We start from the raw sequence: 21,338 nt of genomic DNA on the forward strand, positions 1-21,338 counted from the left end.
AATCAGGGGGCGCGGGGCGGGGAGCGCGGCGCCCCATTGGCTGGAGGCCGATGGCGCGATGGCGTGTTCGCCGCTCCTGATGGCGCGTGGGGCCGCGCGGCGCTCGCCGGGCCGTTGCCGCGGCGATTCGGCAGGTGACGCGCGCGGGTGGGGCGTGCCTCGCGCTCCCATTGGCCGCGCGATCGGGCGATGGCGGCGCCGGCGTGTCCTTGCGCGGCGGGGCGGGGCGCGGCGCGGGGCCGGCGGGACGGAGCGGGGCCGGCGGCGCAGTCCGGGGCGCGGCGGCACGGAGCGGGGAGCGCGGCTGGAGCGCGGCGGTGAGCGGGGACCGGCGGGGCTGCGGGGGGCGTGGGGCTGGGAACACGCGTCCGCCGTGCCCTCCGGGCGGGAGGGTGCCAGCTCTGGGCCCGAGTGCCTGTTCGGAAAGGCGGCGTCGCTATCGCCGCACGTAGGGAGTGGCGGCCGCTGCGCTTCACTGCCGCCCTGGGTGGCGTGCGGAGATGCCCGTGTCGCTGTCCCGTTACCCTCCTGGTGCCGTCGGGCTGCCCGCGTTTCGCCTCTTCGGCAAAAAATGCCTCTCTGGCCGGGTCTCTATGTTGTCGTGTGCGCTCCGGGTGAGCTCCGCGCAGGTTTTCTCTCGGCTGTTACTGCCGCTTGGTTGCTGTGGGTACTGCTGAGTCAGATAGCAGGAGATGGGAAGTTAGTGCTGATCGAATAGATGGTGTTGCAGAGGATTGCTCTGAGGTTAGTGAGAGCTGTGTAACAAACCTTAAGAGTTTAAGGGGCAAGTCGTACTGTTACGTGGGTGGTAATTGCTCTAAACGATTACATACAACCGGTCTAGTTTGCTTTTTACACTCTGGCTAATGTTTGAGGGAGTCACATTTGGGGTTTGTCCATATTTTGCATTCTGTTTTTATTCTCAAAATTGATTGCTTTATTTCCTAGTCTCGTAGAAATTTTTAATTGAAAACAAAGACAAACAGGATTTATAAAGCATCCCTTTTGAACCACCGTTTTGAAACTCAATAGAATTACATAGATGTTAAAGTTTAGGTTTATATTTAATGTTATATCTTGATAATTCCAAGCTACAAGTCAGTGTGTGTGCATAAATATTTTAAACAGAAATACCAGCTGATGTTATGCATTCAGATTTTTTTTACATCACTGTAATGCAGAATCACTGTGTGAAATGATCAATATTTTCTAGAAGTGTCAACTGCATAGTAGGAAGCATCCTGCGCTTTGGGCAGGTTAAATAAACACAAAAACTTTAAAGAATCCTTTTATGCTAGGACTTATTATCACTGAATTAACCCCAAGATGAGTGATGAGGCATCCTGTATTTCAGGATAGCAGCAGTTAATAATACAAGTAAGATACTATGGATCATTATTTTAATAAATGAATTAATGCATTCCCCCCACATACAATTAATTATGTGAAGCCATTTTACTTTTACCATTTTTGTTTAGAAATAGGAAAAACAATTTCTGAATAAAAGATTCTGATATCTTCCTAGCCATCCTAATTGTTTTTTTGATTGTCAGATAATAATTCCAAAATGAAACACGTGAAATAGTTGTATTAGCAGTATTACTAGGTTCAGGACTGGTAGAACTCTATAATAAAGTCATGTAGTAACTGCTAGTTATGATTTTCCTGAAATAGCGTGGTATTCAAAATTATGTGTTTTTTCAGAGGATGTTGTGATGCCTTTTGTATTTTTTGTGTTGTTTCAAAATTTTCAGCACAGGTATTCTTCTGGCTGGGTTTTATTTTAGTTTTCTTTATTAAAATGTACCTTCCATTATGCTGAGGAGAAATTATAATACCAGTGTGAAACAGCTTTGCAATAATTGCTTAAATTTACAGAACAGAATGAAGTGTACATGATATAGAGAAAAAGGAGGGGGTTAGTTTTTTATTTGATTTTTAAAAAAAGATTTAGTTAGGAAATGAAATAATTTGTTCTTAAAGAAAGGCAGTCTTCTCAATTATTTTCCAAGTTTGGCTCCACGAGCCACAAACATCCTGTCACACCTTCACTGTGGAAGGATAGAGAAAAATAAATAATTGCTCTTTGTGCTCATGTGATTCAGATTGGTATTGGTAGGAAACCAAGATGATTCTGGTATCTTCAGGAGCACTTAGGCAGATAGATTTGCCTGTCTCTTATTTTCTCCATTGAATGTTGGCTTCATTTTTGATGTCCAAGCAAAATAAATAATACCAAAAGCCCCATGGATGGATGGTTGCATTTAGGACAACACAAATGGATTTTTTTAATCCACTTTCAGGTGGTGGTATGTAGAACCCTCAGGCCTCCATGGAAATCTTGCAGTACTAGATTGGCACATGTACATTGCAGACTGTCCCTGTTAGCCAGGCTATTAAGCATTTTTTGAACTTTACAGTACACTTTTGTAAGCTGTTGTTTTTGTGCAGTGAGGAAAGTCCAGTTACTAATGTATGTGAGAATGTTATGGCAATTTATTTCTATGCCATAAAACATAAGTAAAGATCTTTGACAGACTTGCATAAAGAAACAACACAGAACAGATAGACCAGGATGTGGTCTGAAGGACATGTTGAACATTCATATTGTTAGTTATGTGAAGGACAGCTGTGAAAATTTCTGGTAAATGTTTGTTATCTGTTGGAAGCAGAGGGATGATGAAATGCACCAGTAACCAGGGAATAGTAAAGGGTAGAAGAGGACTGGCACAATACTGTTATGTGAGGGCTTGCATGCTTTTGATGAAGAAGGAATATTTTTGAATTATAATTAATTTGTATCATAGAATAATATTGAATGGAAAGTAGAGAAGACACAGTCAGAAACATAACATTGCAATTCCTGCTGTTGAGTATTACCAGTAATGGTTAATTGATAATTTTTATAGCTCATCAGTATTTTTGACAAGAAGAATGAGTACAGAGAAATAACAGAATTTGGTGAGTGCTTACGTAGAAGGTAAAAACAAGAATTTTGAGTCAAAGCAGTATCAAAATTGTATGATAGGAAGATTTCGAGAGATCTCGTGAGAGTAGTGAGGCCTTACTGTTAGAATCACAGAATCTTCTGATGTGGAGAGACCCACAAAAGTTATTGAGTTCAGCTGTTGAATGAATGGCCTTTGTTGGGATTGAGCCCTCAACCTTGGCTTTACTAGAACCATACTCTAATGGATGACCAGTGGCAAAGTCCATGAAGAAACCAGGAAAATGGGTAGTATAACAAAAAAGGTTGAGAAGACAGGAGAAGATCACACTGTATTTTGGAATATTAGAAGTAGATGTGTTTTACATGGATGACTGAAGGAAAGGCAAAGATTAGTTTCTTTACTCTTCTCTGCCTTAAGTGGTTTTGCTTTTATTTCCTGAAGGATCTCTTGCAGGAAAGTGTAGAGTTGCATCTTTTTTCACTGAATTGTGTACTTATATGAAGTATTCCTTTGCTGCAGGTTTGCAAAGTATAGAAAAACAGCCTTGAAAATGCTGTCCAGACTCTTCCGAATGCATGGCCTTTTTGTAGCCTCTCATCCATGGGAAGTCATTGTGGGAACAGTGACTCTCACAATCTGCATGATGTCTATGAAGATGTTCACTGGGAATGACAAGATCTGTGGCTGGAATTATGAGTGCCCCAAACTTGAAGAAGTAAGGGTTTAAAATAATTTATTTGGTGTAAGGATTTAAAATATTTTTTTTTGTGCTAATCAGTACATCCAGGGTTTTCTATAGAATATGAGCAAGCTGTGATGTATTAGGAGTAAAGTATCCATGGAGAAGCTTCTTTGTGGCCTTCTTTTCTTATTTTGGATATCAAAACAGTAGGCAAACAGTGATGCAATGACCAAGCATTTTAGTATTTTTAATTTTTAAGGCGAGAATAACAGTGATGTTTATTTTTTCCTGGAACTTCACTTTTAATGCAGCTTCACAATGGACTTAACATTTCACAATGGACTTCCCGTAGTGTAAAAGGTAACTAAATTGCTTTGTATTTCATGCAGGATGTTCTGAGCAGTGACATCATCATCCTGACAATCACACGCTGCATAGCAATTCTTTATATATATTTCCAGTTTCAGAACCTAAGGCAGCTTGGATCAAAATACATTTTAGGTATTGTATCTGATTTTTGTATTTGCTGTATGTGTTTTAATTGTGGGGGATATGGTTTACCTAAATTGGTAACAGATACTAACCTTTTAATCCTTATGTTCACAACAGCATTATTTTAATTATTTTCTGGATAGCAGAAAAAATGTTTTGCATGTATCAAAGTACTATTTTTTTTAGTGAAAGGTTGTGTAAGATTATATAAACACTGAAAATGTCATTCTTGAGATAACTGTTTATTATGTGAAATACTTAAAATTGTAGAGCTGTTTAAGCCAGTTTTAATTTTACTTAAGATTTATGGCTTTTATTTTGAGTCTTATTTTGAATGCATTGCAAATTTTAGATTTTAATATCTATAAAAATAGCATCTCCTTCAGTTTGTGTCTCAACTGCTGTTAATGCACTGAGACAGGAATTATCATTCATTGTCATGATACATCTAAAAGTGGGGAAACTTTGGGTTTTTTTTTTCTTTTCCTTTTCCTCTTCCAATGTATATAAACAAAAAAAATCCTATTCTCTTGTTTTTTTAAGGTATTGCTGGCCTCTTCACAATCTTCTCAAGTTTTGTTTTTAGTACAGTGGTAATTCACTTCTTGGATAAAGAACTGACAGGTTTAAAGTAAGTAATGAATTGTTATTCTGGATTTCATGCTTATATTTTTTTTCCTGTACCATAAACCTTGAATTTTAACATATGCCTCTTTTTTTTCAGTGAAGCTTTACCATTCTTCCTGCTTCTGATTGATTTGTCAAGAGCAAGTGCATTAGCCAAATTTGCGCTCAGTTCCAACTCACAGGTCAGGGGAGTTATTTTTGAGGATTTTTTGGTTGTTTAGTGCTTTGCTTTGGGATTTTTGTTTGTTTGTCTTGCAATGGTGATTTCTAATTTAATGTTCAGAATAGAACATTGTCCCATGGCAGGTGACTAGAACCTAGGTGAGCTTGAAGGCTCCTTTCAAGTCAAGCCATTTTATAATTGTATGAGTAATCCAAGTGGAGAGACACACAGGCAAATAATGTCTTGGGAATGCATAAATAATAAAAGGATCAAATTCTATCCAGATTCTCTGTTCTCTTGTCTTCAAACCAGATCAGTGTTCAAGTGGATAGTTATATGGTAAAACTAGTGTGCACAGCCATGGGCATTGTTAATTGTATGTATGAGCATGACTTCTTTAAATTGGAACTTTAAACCAGCAATGCTTACAGCTCTTTGAAGGAGGCTAAAGTTCCTAGACAAAGTCTTCCTTAAAATGGTTACTGACAGTAAAAAAGTTAATTTCTAGGACTCAGGAACAGTATCTAAAGACACATCCAATGTTACACTGTTACTACAAAAAGAAGCATATTTTTAGGCCAAATGTTAGCAGAACGATTGTAGCATATGTGCAGACAAGAACATCCATACTCCAGTACATTTAACACAACACATTGGGAGAGATTGACAGGACAGCTTGTTTGTTGTACCTGGTAATGTTTGTTTCCTAATAGTCCAAATTCTGGACTAAAAGTATATTAACTGGGATTACTTTGTGCTTACAAAATACTGTACATGGCATTTGCACATACTAATTTTGACAAAACATTATGTGTTATATTTTAATTTAGTGTATATTACAATGTACAGTTTCTATATATGCAATATAATGTGTTCTATATTATTTATGATTACTGCAGGTACAGAATTTTTTACTAATTTTTAAGAGAATATTTTACAAATAGGTTTCTTCTGCAGTTTTTTACCCCCTGCTGCCCTAAAAATACCATCACCAGGAAAACAGTAGCAAACTTTCTAGACTTTATCATGCCTGCTTTCTGGAGGAAATCCTTTTCTCCCCAGCAGAAAGCTTTAGTGCCTTTTGTGACCTCTTTTCTATCAGCTGAGTCTAGAGAGTTAAATATAAAATACTAAAGTAATAGTAGTTGAAGTACAGATATGTGATTGTAAGAAATTTTGAAATGCATGACACAAATGTCTTCTATTTCATGTCTTCAGATTTAGAAGTGGTATTCTTTTGAATTTACTGTAATTAGTGTCTCTGCCCATCAGTGTTGTAGAAGCTTAAAATACTGATAAGGCAAAGGTAGAGAAATTAATCAAAATTAAATAATTTTGTGTCAATAGACTGTAAAAGTATAATAACTTAGAGGAAATAGAATAGATTCTCTGTATGCTTTCTCATAATAGTTCATTTTCAATAAGTGTTTTAGAAGGCCTTGCCACCATAATACTACTCTGTTTACTTGTCATGTTATATATAACTTAATTTGGTTTTTGTCTTCATGTTAATGGACAGAAATCTTTCTTTCTAGGATGAAGTAAGAGAAAATATTTCACGTGGGATGGCAATATTAGGCCCTACGTTTACCCTGGATGCACTCGTGGAGTGTCTTGTAATTGGTGTTGGTACCATGTCAGGTGAGCCATACAGTGTAAGGATCTAAATATTTCCAGTTAAAAAAGGCCTTTTGAGAGACATTAGGATATGGAGAGTTTCAAATAATAAGTGTTACCTATGAGAGTGGACCAATTTAATCTATTTATTTATCTATCTCCTAATTAGCTTATTTTACTGGTTACTGCAAATATGAATAATATATACATGCTGAACCAAAGTTTGAAATACTAGTAATGGCTTTCCTTGAGCGTTGTGCAGCAGGAATGAACTTCTGTGCAGCTGCTTTCATAAGATTTGGTTTGGGTTTTTTTCAGCTACACTGCATACCTTAACAGCATCTTCTTATTTGAAGAGCATTTGCTCTTCAAATAATTTTGGTCCTTTCAGGGTATTGTGTATTAATAAGCTGTTCTCTTTATATCTTAGGGATAAAAACTCATTTTGGTGCTGTATATAGTTTTTTAAACCAATTTATCCTGTTAGCTCTTTCATCCTTACTAAGGCAGTTGTGTACTGCATGTACAACATACATTACATGGCTTTTTCTTGATACTTGTGAAAGAGTAGGTGGGGTGTATGCTGTTACTGCTTGCCTGAACATCCCATGTTTGAAAAGGGAGTTCAGTACATAATGTTGGCTAATTTTTTTTGCTCAAACAAGTAAGGAGTTTCAAGCTTTCATGATGAAGTTTAAAATCTTGGTGAACTTCATTTGTATTCATTTAGAATTACACCTTAAAATACTTTTCTGTCAATCCATAAATGCATATTGTGCTTAGAGTAAGCCAATGCACAATGAGTAGGCCTTAAGATGCTTGTTTTAAATTAACCTTAATAGTTCCTTCTGTAATCAGCAATGTCAGTTTAATGATTTCTTTCTTAGTCCAGCAGCACTTCTTCAACTATAGCTAATTGCATATTCAAATGTGAAAACTGTCTTTTTATTTAGGTGTACGACAGCTTGAAATTATGTGCTGCTTTGGCTGTATGTCTGTTCTTGCCAACTACTTTGTCTTCATGACCTTCTTTCCAGCTTGTGTGTCCTTGGTATTAGAGGTAAGACCAGCTTCAAGACAACCTCAAGTTTAGTACTCAGCCCTGTGCTTCTGTAGGCTATATTTTTCATCATGGAGTTAACATGCCAGCATGTTCATATTCCTTTCAAAGTAAACTGATGGCAGCAATGTGTAAATATCACAGTAAATGAGTCACACTCAGTAGTAGTTGTGATCTAAAGCAAACTAAACAGATGATACTGTCACTTATTGTCTGTCCAGGGTTTTTCACAATTGAAAGTCTAACTGTAGACTCTTGGTAATTTGTCAATAATCAAATAAAAATGTAATGTGGGATCTCATTTGTTGGTTCTTCTAATGGACACTATATATGACCTATTTTTGTTATTTTATTGCAGCTTTCAAGAGAGAGTCGTGAAGGGCGCCCTATATGGCAGCTTAGTCATTTTGCTCGTGTTCTGGAAGAAGAAGAGAATAAACCAAATCCTGTGACACAGAGGGTCAAAATGATTATGGTTTGTGGCTCTTTTTCACCTGTGGTTATGCAATCAGTGAGGTGTCCTGGTGCAAAAATCAAACTCTTGTTTCCTATAGACTTGTATTCTGAAGCCCATTAGTTGAACTTAGTCGTAGTTTTTAATTAACTTCCCCTGTATCTACACCTGTCATTTTTCTGCCTATGCCATTTCTGTGCCAAGCACTCAGGACTCTTTTATGTGTACTCCCTCTTACCCCTGCAGTACCCTCAGCTTCCTTTGCTTATTTCTTGAGCAAGAGAAAAATGTAAGTGGGATACATCCAAAGCTGCTATACAACAGTGTCACAGTAAGCCAAAAAGGGTGTTAATTAGAGGTGTGGAAAATCAGCTTTGGATTTTAGAAGCATGGGAAGCATGGGGGGAAAAAATGAGCAAAAAAACCCAAACAAAAAGAGGGCAATATTTACTCTTGCTAGGTTTGATACCAAGTTACATTTGAAAAATTAATACTTGTTTTGTGTTTTTTATACAGTCACTGGGTTTGGTTCTTGTTCATGCCCACAGTCGTTGGATAGCGGAACCAGCTGCTCAAAATAGTACTGTTGAAAATTCAGTGGGATTGGATGAGAATGCACCAAAGAGAATTGAACCTAATGTTTCACTGTGGCAGTTCTACCTTTCTCGGTGGGTGGCTTCACAGAAGTGTGATTGTGCTGTATTTCTGCTGCTGCCAAGCTAGAAGCTTGTCCTAGATGACAAGACTTGAAGACTTTCAGGTCTGACCACTATAGGATGTCTTGGAACCAGAGGTGACATTTCAGAAGAAGTGTCAATATTATGCCATTTGTCCAAACCCTTGAAGTAGTCAAGAACATGATCAAGAGCTAGCTCTCCTGTATGCCTCAAAACATTGTCTTTTCCCACTAGCATCTTTCACAGCATACTGGGAAATAATTTTAAGACTGCACTAGAGTCATTACTTATACAGAGTTTGTGACCGTTCACACCTAAGTGCAAAAGGTGCAAAACTCATTTTATACTATGGTTTTTCCTTCAGCTCAATTCAAGTTAGTGTCACCTGTCATTTCATGTTATTTCTGAGAAGTCAGAACTTTCTGGTATAGGCATGGGATATTTGTCCCTTCTTAGCAGTTCATCTTGCATCATCGTAGTTCTAATTGGTAGAGGATGATAAATGAAACTTTGTCTTGTCATTGGGGGACAAGTGTCAAATCAATTTGATGTAGCTATCAGTGAATCTTTTACAGTCATTTTTCTTACTGGGGCTGCTTTTTACCCAGATTTATGTAACTCTTTAATGACATCTGAAGATTTTCGTGTTGGTAGTAGTATGATGAATGATTTTTTCACCCTAGCCTAGCATACTTCAACATCCTGGTAGAAAATCTCTCCTGAGTGGAATTTCTGTAACTATATGAGGATGGAATTATTACCCTTTCTGAAGCAAAAAATGTCAGAATGCTGTTATAAGCAACAAATTGTATATACTGTATATTTACTTTTTGATCATTTTTAGAATGGCCAGTATGGATATTGAGCAAGTAATCACGCTTGGATTAGCCCTTCTCCTTGCTGTCAAGTATATTTTCTTTGAGCAAGCGGAGACTGAATCTACCCTCTCACTGAAGAATCCCATAACATCTCCTGTGATGGTACAGAAAAAAGTCCCTGAAAATTGTTGCAGGAAGCAGACTGGACTTCTGAAAAACAATCAGAAATCTAACACAGGAGAAGAAGTTTTCATTCCCAAAGATGAAAGTGGTAGGTAATTTTTATAGTTCTAAAGTCTGGACCCGTTAATGAGTATTTGGAACAAATTGTGCAATCTTTGGTAGCATATTATATTTGGTACCAAAACTTCAGGATTTTGTTAACCAGAGTTCATTTTTATTATCTTTGTGCAGCTGAAGTCATAAAACCTGTATTAGCAGAGTCATCAACCAAGGCTACATTTGTGGTTGGCAATTCCAGCCCTGTGGAAACTTCTTCATATCTGAGTGGAAAAGAGGAAGAGATTGAGTTACCTAAAGAACCACGTTCTATTGAGGAATGTGTTCGTATACTTGGAAATGCAGAGGTGTGGAAAAATAACTATTTTATTTAACCCCTACTGCAACATCTGATTTAAGAATTGTTAGAGTTCTTTTCCCAGCTTTTAGATATTCCCTTTGGTTCTAATATCATTCTTCAGGAAATTACATGGCTTTAATAACATGGGCAGGTGTGGAGGTCACAGCTAAAACAAAACCCTTTAATGAGTTACTTCTCAAGTCAGTTGAGAAGGGTGGGAGGAGGGATCAGCTTCATCACTGATAACATTCCAAGTCTTTGGAGCTTCATCATGTACACGTATGAGTGGGTGTCTGATCATGAAAGTTTTTAATCATATATTGGCCTGCTCTAAAACCTGATGTTCACAGTTGACCCCTTTAGCAAAGTAAAGTTGTTACTTTTTTTCTTTTAGAAACATATTTAAAAGGATTTTCACCAGAAGAGTTTCTATTTTCTCTCTCCACCCTTTATGTTTCCAGGAAGGAGCAAAATTTCTTACTGATGCTGAGGTTATCAGCTTAGTTAATGCTAAGCATATTCCTGCATACAAACTGGAAACCCTGATGGAAACCCAGGAGCGAGGTGTATCCATTCGCAGACAGATGTTATCTAAGAAACTTCCTGAACCATCATCTTTGCAGTATCTTCCTTATAGGAATTATAATTATTCTTTGGTGAGTACGAAGTAGACAAGCAGAACTCACTATAACAATTTTCCAAACATATGAAGAAGAAAAACATGAACCCGTTGGAACGAGTCCAGAGGAGGCCGCTAAGTTGATTGGGGGTTGGAATATCTCACCTGGGAGGACAGGCTAATAGAGTTGGGATTTTTCATCCTGGAAGTGGAAGCTTTGGAAAGACCTTAAAGCACTTTCCAGTATCTGAAGGGGGCTTACAAGACAGCGAAAGAGGGACTCTGCACAAGGATGTGTAATGAAAGGACAAGGGGGAACAGCCTTAAGCTGAAGAAGGGCAGATTTAGATGTTAGGAAGAAATTCTTCACTGTGAATGTGGTGAGACACTGGAACAGGTTGCCCAGAGAAGATGTGGATGGTCCAAACCTGGCAGTGTTCAAGGCCAGGCTGGATGGGGCTCTGAGCAACCTGGTCTAGTGAAAGGTGTCCCTGTTTTTGGCAGGGGCATTGAAACTAGATGGTCTTTATGGTCCCTTCCAACCCAAACAAGTCTATGGCTCTATGAAATAAATCCATAGTCATGTATGTGAGTTAACAATAAGCATGGTCAAAATTGATGTAGAAGGAAAAATATAAAGGCAGACATGAGGCACCAACTTTAATTACTCAAAATGTTTTTAAACCTAGGGTGGTGCATGAGTTTTGTAAGTTATAGGGTGGTGCATGAGTTTTGTAAGTTATCCAAAAAATATTTCCTATCAAAATATGCAGCTGACTTATCTAAGAAATGCAGAGTTCTACTAATACTGAGCCACAGTTCAACTGAATGATAATATTACCTTAAGCACAAATTAAAATTGAAATTTTTTAAAAATTAATTTTTAAACTTCAGGTTATTTAAGTAACATTTAGTACTATACAGGATTCCATATATCTTGCCTAGTATTGAATAACAGTAGGTGTTGATAGTTGTAGCTGTTAAGTTTTTGAGGTGGCAATGAGTTGCTTTATGGGTAAATTTGTGGGTGTTTGACAAAGATGCCTTATTGTAGTCATAGGCATTGTATGTAGCATGCTGTACTGTATCACTGGAATGTAACCTAAGTGATTGTTTTCTGTGGTTTCTGTAAGGTGATGGGAGCTTGCTGTGAAAATGTGATTGGATATATGCCTATTCCTGTAGGCGTAGCAGGACCACTGGTTTTGGATAACAAAGAGTTTCAGGTGCCAATGGCAACAACAGAAGGGTGTCTTGTAGCAAGCACAAACAGAGGATGTAGAGCAATATGTGTAAGTACTGTTTGACTTTAAAAGCTTAGAAAACTTCCTGTATTATAAAATACATAAATATAATGCATAAAAATCTGCATTTTATAAACCTAAACATATTCAGGTTTATACAATGCATATTTTTGACTTCTTGAAAACTAAAATATCAGTAATCTTATGTTATCCCCCTTCTGCTTTGGTTTTTAGCTTGGTGGAGGAGCAAGTAGCCGCATTCTGGCAGATGGGATGACTCGAGGACCTGTTGTAAGGTTGCCGACTGCTTGCCAGGCTGCAGAGGTGAAAGTCTGGCTTGAGAGCCCTGAAGGTTTTAAAATAATGAAGGAAGCTTTTGACAGCACAAGTAGGTTAGTATGATGGCTGTTCCAGCTTCATTTCCAGACATAAGACTTCTATGGATGGTAGAAAGATCTCAGTTGTTTTTTTGGAGTACTGCAATAGAGAATATTACATCTCTGTTTTGGCTGTCCCAACGTTGTGAGTATCTAAGAGGATAGAAGTCAGTCTGGCTGTGTGCCAAGGCCAGCAATAAACATTTTTCACTGATAATGGCAAACTATTGTGTGTTAACAACAAATAGATATACGTTGCATAATAATTAATAGAATATTAATTTGTCTAAGCTTTTTTAAATGATCTTATAAATTTATTTTGATATTTACTAGGCAGAGTAACTGTAACTGTAGTTACTATGGAGAAAAAAACCCTCAAAAGTTTGGTCATAAGCCTTTCAGATGATAATATTAATTAATCTGAGAAAATACAAGGTAAACTAATGCTAGAATTGAAATGCTAAAAAAACGTAAAAGAGTGGGAAGAATAAGTCTATTTTAAGCCCTAAAGTTTTCTCTAGGGCTTATGATGATCTTCTTGCTTTAGGAAGATTCAGAGAGAGATTTTCTTACCTGTTGTGTTTCTTAACAGGTGTCAGCCAAAGATACATCTGTATTTTGGCCAGAATCAGCTCATGCTGCTTTTTAAATGCAGTACTTTCTGCCTTTTGAGTGACTTGTGCAGCTTGCACTGTTGAAGATAGCATGTTTTTTGCCTTGCTGTAAAACTTACATCAGAATTTCCAAAGGCCTCATTACTTTATATCTGGTAGTTAGATGTTTTAAGGAATACAAGTGAATAAAATTTATGTTAGCAGTTCAGGATATTTTATTTCTTGAAGTTCAGGGAGAGAAAACATAAAAAGGCAGTGAACACTTTTACAGTGAATATTTTTGTAGTACTTATTCAAGAAAGCACCATCCCTGGAAGGGTTCAAGAAATGACTGGACATAGCACTTGGTGCTGTGGTCCTGTTGAAAAGTCTGTCAAAGACTGGACTTGTTGTGTTTACAGCTCTTTTCCAAATGATTCGTAAAGGAATCTGTTATTCTGTATTTAGCAGTGCAATTTGCAAAGATTTACTGCCATTTTGCTACTTAAAGCTAATATTCCCATGAGGATTGTAAGTAATAGTTACATTTTCTTGCAGGTTTGCCCGCCTACAAAAACTTCTCATCAGTTTGGCTGGTCGTAACCTTTATATCCGTTTTCAGTCTGGAACAGGGGATGCAATGGGAATGAATATGATTTCAAAAGTAAGGATCAGTCCCCTTAAGTATTTTTAAAAAATGGGTATTCCTTTTTAAAAATAGCCTAATAACCTGTGACATCTGAAAGACAAAGACAAGACACAGTAGTCTTTGCACAAAATAATAAAAATGTTTGTTTTTGTCAAGTGTAGACAAAACTAGGAAGAGAATGATGAAAGAACAAAGTAATTTTTTATTTTATGTTTTTATAATTATTTAAAGAAAGTATTTTTGGTAATAGGAGAAGCTAAAATGGTTGCACTGTTGCTTTAAGCCAAAGATTTTATCCAGCAGTAATTCTTCTGTTACTGTGTTTATCGTTACCTAGTTAATAAAGAATTAGGAGTGGCAGCAGAGAGGTGTTCCCTAGTTTTGCTTGTTTGTTTTTATGCAAACATGGGGAAGAACTTGAGATGTGATCCTTAGATTGCTTATCTAGATCCTTAGATTGCTTATCTAGATCCTTAGATTACAAAATGAATAATGTTAGACTTAAACTTCATTTATAATAGGCAGTCAGAACCATTGTAAAAGTGGATCTGATCATAGACAAGTCGTAATATAGCAGATTTTCTAGTCTTGATTTCCTGGTGTAAAGAAGCTCTTTCCACTACATCCAAAATTGATTCATTCTATGCCTGTAATGTTTAACTTAGTTCCTGTTGTATCTTCAGTATAGTACCCATATGTCCATGTACCTAGAATGGATCCAGAGAGTCTGTATGTACTGGGAAAAATGAGTTATTCCCCAATATAATTCCCAAAGAGTTTAGAAAAAAGATAGTCATAATTGTTTGTGGTTTTTCCCCTTCTGTTTTTTGTTTCTTCATTATATTTTTTGTATTTTTCTACTTTTCTTCCACTGTAACTGATTATCTGATTAGAATACTGTTCCACTGTCCTTGAATAGTTTGTTTTACACCCATAATGATAAACCTAGCCTATTAACTGTTTCTCTCTAACAGGGTACTGAAAAAGCACTGGTGAGGCTGAATGATGAGTTTCCTGACCTTCAAGTTATAGCTATCAGTGGTAACTACTGTACAGACAAAAAACCTGCTGCTATAAACTGGATAGAAGGAAGAGGAAAGTCTGTTGTCTGTGAAGCAGTCATTCCAGCTAAGGTTGTTAGAGAAGTAAGTGTCTGCTCTCTTGTTTATAAAAATACACACGTTTTGCAAAACGGATGCTTACTTTACAGCGTAAATATGAACTGAAAGTTGTTTTCCAGTTAAGGATAGTTCTTAAATGTCTTTTCAGGTACTTCTGTAGGATAAGCCGTTTCTCTGAGTCAGCAGATACTTCCTTTTTCATTGTGGCTAGTGTGAAATAGTGTGTATGTGTTTAATGATGCATATCTAGTTGAAGGCATTGGAATTTTCATGGTTAACCTCTTAAAAATTAAGCCACATTTTGACAGATGTTTACATGTGGTGTTTTGTGTGTCATTAAATCCAATCTTTTAACCTTTCACTCATAGTTTGTCTCACATGCATATGGCTTTCTCTTCAGTATTTATATGCTTCCTACTACAGTGGAAACAGATAATCACGTGGTTTACTTACTCCAAAGCTGTCTTGGCATCTTGCATGACCAAGGGCATTGCTTTATAAGCAATGCCAATTGTATTCTCTGGCCAGCTTGTCCTCCGTTACAAAGTGTCTTAGATTCTCTTCCACCTGGGAGACAATATTCAAGGCAGAATTCACTACATTGTAACACTTGTTTAAGATCTTATAAGTGGGTGATTGCACACTGGATAGGGTTGGGTTTTTTTGCTTGCTTTCCCTTAGTGATTTGTCCAGTCTCTTCTGGGACACCGTATAAACTTCTAGAACTAGTATTGTGGGCAGTATTCCACAGTCCAGCTTCACCTTGTGTGAGAACTACTTTTGTGTTGATTACATTTGATGATGCCCCAGTTTTGTACTGGGAGATGTTTAAGACTTTTTATCTTCACTGAACTGTTCAAGATGTTACAGCTCTGACACAGCCTGTCCACCTTCCCAGCTATTCTCATTTTCAGACGAAAAAGTACTAGTTTCTCTATCAGCAGTGAGTAAACAGACTTCCAGTATGTCTTTGAGCATGCTTACCTCTGTATATTTTACAGTTCTACCATGTCTAAAATTCTGGGTACAGAGTTCAACACAGGATTCTAGCAGTGTGTGCAGAATGGATTTATACATTGACATAATTCATGTCTTCTGGGGTAGTTTACTCTTTTTCGAATTGTTGTCACTGGCAATATCTATTTGTAACTTCAGGATTTCATTCCAGGGTAATAAAGGGGAGGTAGTCCTTTCATAATGGGCACTGATAATTTTTAGGTAAATTTGGGAAGGTTTTCCTCAAACCCCAGCCCTGTATGTCACCACATTTACTTATATTGAACTCGTAATACATAAGTGTTATGTTTTTGTCAGTGCTGCAGACTTGGTACAGATGTCTGTAAATACTGTTCCTGCTGTGCAGGAATATCTTAAATTTTGCTCAACAACAGTATCTCTTTTGACCATCTTTGATCATTTTTATATTAAATTCAGTATAAATCTTTTACTTGAAAGTTTCAAAATCCAGTCACTAAAAATAAATATGCCACTTAATTTTATATTACTGTTCATAGTATTTATTTACCTATGTAGAGTAGTGGTTTGTGTTGGAACTTTTCAGTTTGGCTCCATATTTGGATGCAAAACAAATTTGGCAAGAGTTTAGTGTCTGGAACAAATTGACAGGAATGTTACAATCATGTAAAGATAAATTAATGGGATATTTCTGCCAAGATGGTTTTACTTGTTCCATTTTGAATATAAGGGAGACTTTGAAATGGAGTACCCACCTGTGAGCTTTCCTCAAAGGCCTGTGAAAGTCCAAACCCTTTGTTTGGACTTTTCCGTTGTTACTTGGACATCCTATATTTGAAAGTCTCCTTCGGAACAAAAGTAAAAGGTATCCAGGACAATGATTGATTCAAATTCCATACAGAAGCAAACAAGGGGTGAGGGCCATGAATAACCATAAATAGAATATTTCTACTGCTGCCTGAGGAAAAGGATAGTAAAAGTGTATCTGTTATTTGTCTAGGTGTTGAAAACAACTACGGAAGACCTAGTTGAAGTTAATATAAACAAAAATTTGGTGGGTTCTGCGATGGCTGGTAGCATAGGTGGCTACAACGCACATGCAGCAAACATTGTGACAGCGATCTACATTGCCTGTGGTCAGGTAGGTTTGTTATACACCAGTTCACGTTTTCCTTAGTTCAGTAATTCTTAATCAAACACTGATTTAAGTGTCTGATTGTTGTTTCTCCTCCTTGATCGGAAGGATGCTGCGCAGAATGTGGGCAGCTCCAACTGCATCACTTTGATGGAGAGAACTGGTTCCACCAACGAAGACCTGTACATCAGTTGCACGATGCCTTCTATAGAAATAGGGACTGTTGGTGGAGGCACCAACCTGCTCCCACAGCAGGCCTGTTTGCAGGTATAGTTCTCAAAGCTGAAAGCAACTTATCTTCTTAAATCAAAGGTTGCTTTCGTGTGATGTGCAAGCAATATTGCAGGAATGGGGCTGCTTGAAACTTGGTGTATTTTATATTAAAATGTTAGAAATGTCTAATGAACTGTTTTCATATATCCAGTTTCTAAAGCTGAAGACATTTACTAAGGTCTTAATAATGTCTTAATAAAATCAAAGAGACTCATTGGATATAATTTAGAAGTACTACCAAATATATAATAAATTGACTTAGATTTCATAGCATAATACTGCCTTGTATTTTTTTCCAGATGTTAGGGGTTCAAGGTGCAAGCCAAGATAACCCCGGTGAAAATGCCCGTCAGCTTGCTAAAATTGTCTGTGCTACAGTGATGGCAGGGGAGTTATCACTAATGGCTGCTCTTGCAGCGGGGCATCTAGTCCAAAGCCACATGATCCACAACAGGTAAAAAATTGAAATTCTGTGTATTTATCTGCTGTTTTGATCCTCTTACAAGTACAGGAGAGTCAATTATGATTATGTGACTAATTGCAGCACATAGAAGCAGTGTAACATTTTAACTATCTAATGTAGTAATCTTGCTGTTTTATTAGGTCAAAGATAAATCTACAGGATCTTCAAGGAACCTGCACTAAAAAGGCAGCTTGAATACTAAAATGGGTTTGAAATGAAGAATTGTTTTAGGAGCTGACCAGGTGCACAAGGAAAAAAAACCAAAATATATGAAATTTAGAATAAAGATTGCCTTCAACTCAATGATGTCTGTGTAAGAGAAACTAAGAGATCAAGACTTGAGACTAGCTATGCTTGACCTTCTTCAGTGTTTAGAGACTGTGAAAAGAAGTCCTGTCAGATGTCTTGAACATGGCTTTCAAATTCTTACTCTTACACATCATTTTCTGAAGAGTCAGTTTTCACAGGTTGACATTCTTTTGCCTAATAAGGTCCTGGTAACTACTAAACTGAAAAGTAATGTAATGTACTTTGTACGTTTAAAGTAACAAAACAAAAGAAGTTGGTGTAAACTTGGATTGAATGCACTGGTCCTTGCCATCTTTATTTTCTGGTTAAGCAAGCATGTTTTTTAAGTGATGGCAAGCCTAATCACTTTCTATGAACTCCCAGTTTTAATTTGTTCACATGTAAAACAGGTCTTAGGCTATCAGACAGTTTAATTGAATGATATTAGTTTAATAGAAATCTCTGTCTATATATAATACTTAATTTGCTGCTGCTTCAGCTAAGCAGTGTTCATTGTTTAACTCCACAATTTAGGTTATTCCTTTATGTAAAACTTGTGATCTTTTATATTCTGAACTGTTAAATATAATCTGTACTGAAGTAGGGAAGAACAGTGTCTTCAACTGTTTTGGTACTTTGTAGAAAAAATGAAATGGTAACTTCAAAACAGTTGTGTCAGACAGGTATTTAAGCAAATGTAGTTTCTTGAACATTTGATAGGAGTGCATTCAAACAAACAAGAGTCAAGAACAGATGTTTACAATTACTTAACAAGAAGTCTCTTTAGGAACATACATACACATTGTGTACCTTATGTTGGGGATTTTTATAAGGTGTTTAACGCTTATTCTCCAAGAATAGGTGTTTATCCACCATTTCAGCTGAAATAAAACTAAGCCAGAAAACCACACTGTTCTTAAAAAAAAAAGGAGGGGATTTTTTTCTTTTGATTTCCTTTTGAACTTTCTTTTTGAGGTGGAGAGTATTTATTTAAAGAATAAATCTTAGCTTTTTTGTCAATGAAAAGTACTAATTAAGGGGATTCAATGAAATGACATGTTTAATGTAAGAAGCAGTTTTTGTAATAAAATACTGTACTTGGACCAGTGAAGCAGTCTCAGGTGTTCTTACTGTAATAAAGAAAACCCAGGTTTATTCTGGTTTGATTCACCTTTGGGAATACTGCTAAATGCATAGCCCTGCTTAGTTAATCACAGGAGGAAAATTATTAAAATGCTTGATGATTTTTTTGTTTGGTTGGTGTTGGCTTTTCTTGTTTGACTTTTTGTGGGGGGAATCAGTGGATTGGACTGGGTTTCCTGCAGCGTCATTCCTAAAGGGGTGACTAGTAGAGGTGCTCTTCTAACGTGCAGATTTGATATACATCATGGTGGGTTGCTTTATAGTACATTTACACATTAATGTTCATTGTAATGAGCTCATAAATGTAATGTGCAAGCATGAAGACATACTACATGCTAGACATGTTATGATGGCATGTAAATAGCAAATACCATGAATGTTTATCTTCCTGCAGTATTGTTGCTAATTACTATTTTTATTTAAGGAAATTTGAAATTACTTTGTTTCTATGTTCATTCAATGATTTTATTTAACACTGGTCTGGCAATAAATGGTGGTTCAGTGTTCATTTTGGTGGATTTAACTGACATTCTGTCTGGCAGAATTAACTTTTTGTATTATTACTAAACTGTGTACATTTTGGTACAGAACTACTTTTTCAGTTTCAGTAAAACTATGGAAAACACATTGGCTTAATTGTGATATTTTAAGCTTACTTTATGACTTAGTGACATATTTATAGAGAGTCTAAATTAAGAAAGTTAATGAAGAGACACTGGCAAGCAGTGCTAAACACAGCCAGGGCTGTGACACCAGAACTTCTCCCCTTGTTTGCAGAAGCCTGTTGGCACTCATTTATTCTCCTCAAAGCTTAATTAGGCAATTTGCCCAAGGGAGAGAACTAACTCACTGCAGCATGAGAGATACCTTCTGCTGGGGCCTGTTTGGCAAAATCAAACCACCGATCTAGATCTAGAATTGAATTTCTAGAATTGCTGTAACTTCAGTGCTATACTTTTGCTATGGATAACGGTTTCCCAAATATTTTAAAACACTAGAAGAAAAAAAAAAATTAAAGTAGTGTTTGACTCCGGTACAACCTTGCTTCTTTCTTTACCTCCTTTCTCCTTTGTGTGCTGAATCTAATTTACCCTGTAACACACCAGTTCCATTCTGCTGCCTGGTGTGGAAGTTGCAGCACTGTGAGGCTTGCAAGCACTGCAGCCCCAGCTGCCTCCAACCACACAGCTGTTGCCCACTTTTTTTCCCCAGCTGCTGCAAGGCCCTGTCAGTGAACTGCACATTACTGAACCTTCCTGATGGGGGGAGCAGCTCCAGCACACATCACCACAATATGCACCCTGAGCAGAGCTGTGATACTGGAAGCCTGGGGTATAGCAGGTGCTGACATGGGGGGATGTGGCTCTGCCAGGCTCCAGCACAGGCATTCCTAGGCATGCAAACTGATTCCTGGAAAAGAGCACAGCTGGGAAACCACTTGCTTTCGAGTGTACAAGTACACACTGGGTGTGTCAGTGCACAGACAGTGGACAATTTTCATCCTTGATGTGAACCTTGCTCATAAGGTGAATACAGCCCTGGGAAAAGCTGTGGTAGAGGGCCTGTCCTACTCCTTCCAGCTGTCTTTTGGGGTGCAGTGAGAGCTGTGGCTACTACTCTGAGTGTTTTTCAGATACGTGATCCTCTCCATCTTCTTTAGGACATGGCTTACCATTTTCAACATCATATCCTCTTTTTCCCTTTGGCTTTGGTTCGGGAAGGTTTATATTGCACAATGATACCTGCTGAAACAAGATGATAGTTTGGGATCCTGTCTTGCCTCAGGGCAAGTTTGTATTCCTGTCAGGTCCACCTTGTCCTGCACACAGAGTAAGTAGTGACACTGGTGTGTATCCCAGTGACACCCCTAGCACTGACAATTCCATACCTTGTCCTCCTGCCTGGGAATGGCTGCTGGCCCCAGGCTCACCTTGCTTACCAGCCTGTGGAAGGGAGAAGGCCTGCTTCCAAAGTTAATCTCACCTCAGTGCTCCAAGGCTTTTGCAGTCTATTACACAATGCAAAGCTACTTAGCATCCTATCTTAACCACCATTTTTACTTCAGTCTGCTCTTAGGGGACTCCAAGAGCTTTAGCCCCAGCTTTCATAGGTTGCTCCCATTCCATGCTCACTAGGACTCAGGCCTCCTAGAAGAATTTGGTGGGTTGACCTTGTTCACCCCCATTCAAGCAGGACAGAAAAGAGAAATTGTAAAGGCAAAAATGAGAAGACAGATTGAGATAGAGACTGCTTAGGAGATAAAGTGAAGCTACACACGGAAAGCAAAGCAAAGAATTTATTCAGAATTCCCTAGCAGCAAGCAGAGCTTTGGCACAA

General features: G+C 37.8%; 1 protein-coding gene across 1 annotated transcript; it reads left to right on the forward strand.

Moving 5' to 3' along the window:
• Positions 1–263: 263 nt before the first annotated feature.
• HMGCR (3-hydroxy-3-methylglutaryl-CoA reductase) lies at positions 264–19,626 on the forward strand. The gene is made up of 20 exons (XM_030968563.1): positions 264–317; positions 3,471–3,666; positions 4,023–4,134; positions 4,669–4,756; positions 4,850–4,934; positions 6,451–6,556; positions 7,486–7,592; positions 7,951–8,067; positions 8,563–8,714; positions 9,568–9,812; positions 9,956–10,128; positions 10,583–10,777; positions 11,874–12,032; positions 12,219–12,376; positions 13,513–13,618; positions 14,578–14,748; positions 16,700–16,840; positions 16,943–17,101; positions 17,407–17,561; positions 17,711–19,626. The coding sequence occupies exons 2-20, from the start codon at positions 3,502–3,504 to the stop codon at positions 17,763–17,765; spliced, it is 2,649 nt and encodes an 882-aa protein (XP_030824423.1). The 5' UTR covers positions 264–317; positions 3,471–3,501; the 3' UTR covers positions 17,766–19,626.
• Positions 19,627–21,338: the final 1,712 nt, after the last annotated feature.

The sequence above is a fragment of the Camarhynchus parvulus genome, chromosome Z, assembly GCF_901933205.1.
Source record: "Camarhynchus parvulus chromosome Z, STF_HiC, whole genome shotgun sequence".
NCBI classification, from domain to species: domain Eukaryota; kingdom Metazoa; phylum Chordata; class Aves; order Passeriformes; family Thraupidae; genus Camarhynchus; species Camarhynchus parvulus.

Coding starts and splice junctions, on each gene's coding strand:
- HMGCR (XM_030968563.1), top strand. CDS start 3,502: ATGCTGTCCAGACTCTTCCGAATGCATGGCCTTTTTGTAGCCTCTCAT. Junction 4,135..4,668: donor TGGATCAAAATACATTTTAG/GTATTGTATCTG, acceptor TGTTTTTTTAAG/GTATTGCTGGCCTCTTCACA. Junction 6,557..7,485: donor TGGTGTTGGTACCATGTCAG/GTGAGCCATACA, acceptor CTTTTTATTTAG/GTGTACGACAGCTTGAAATT.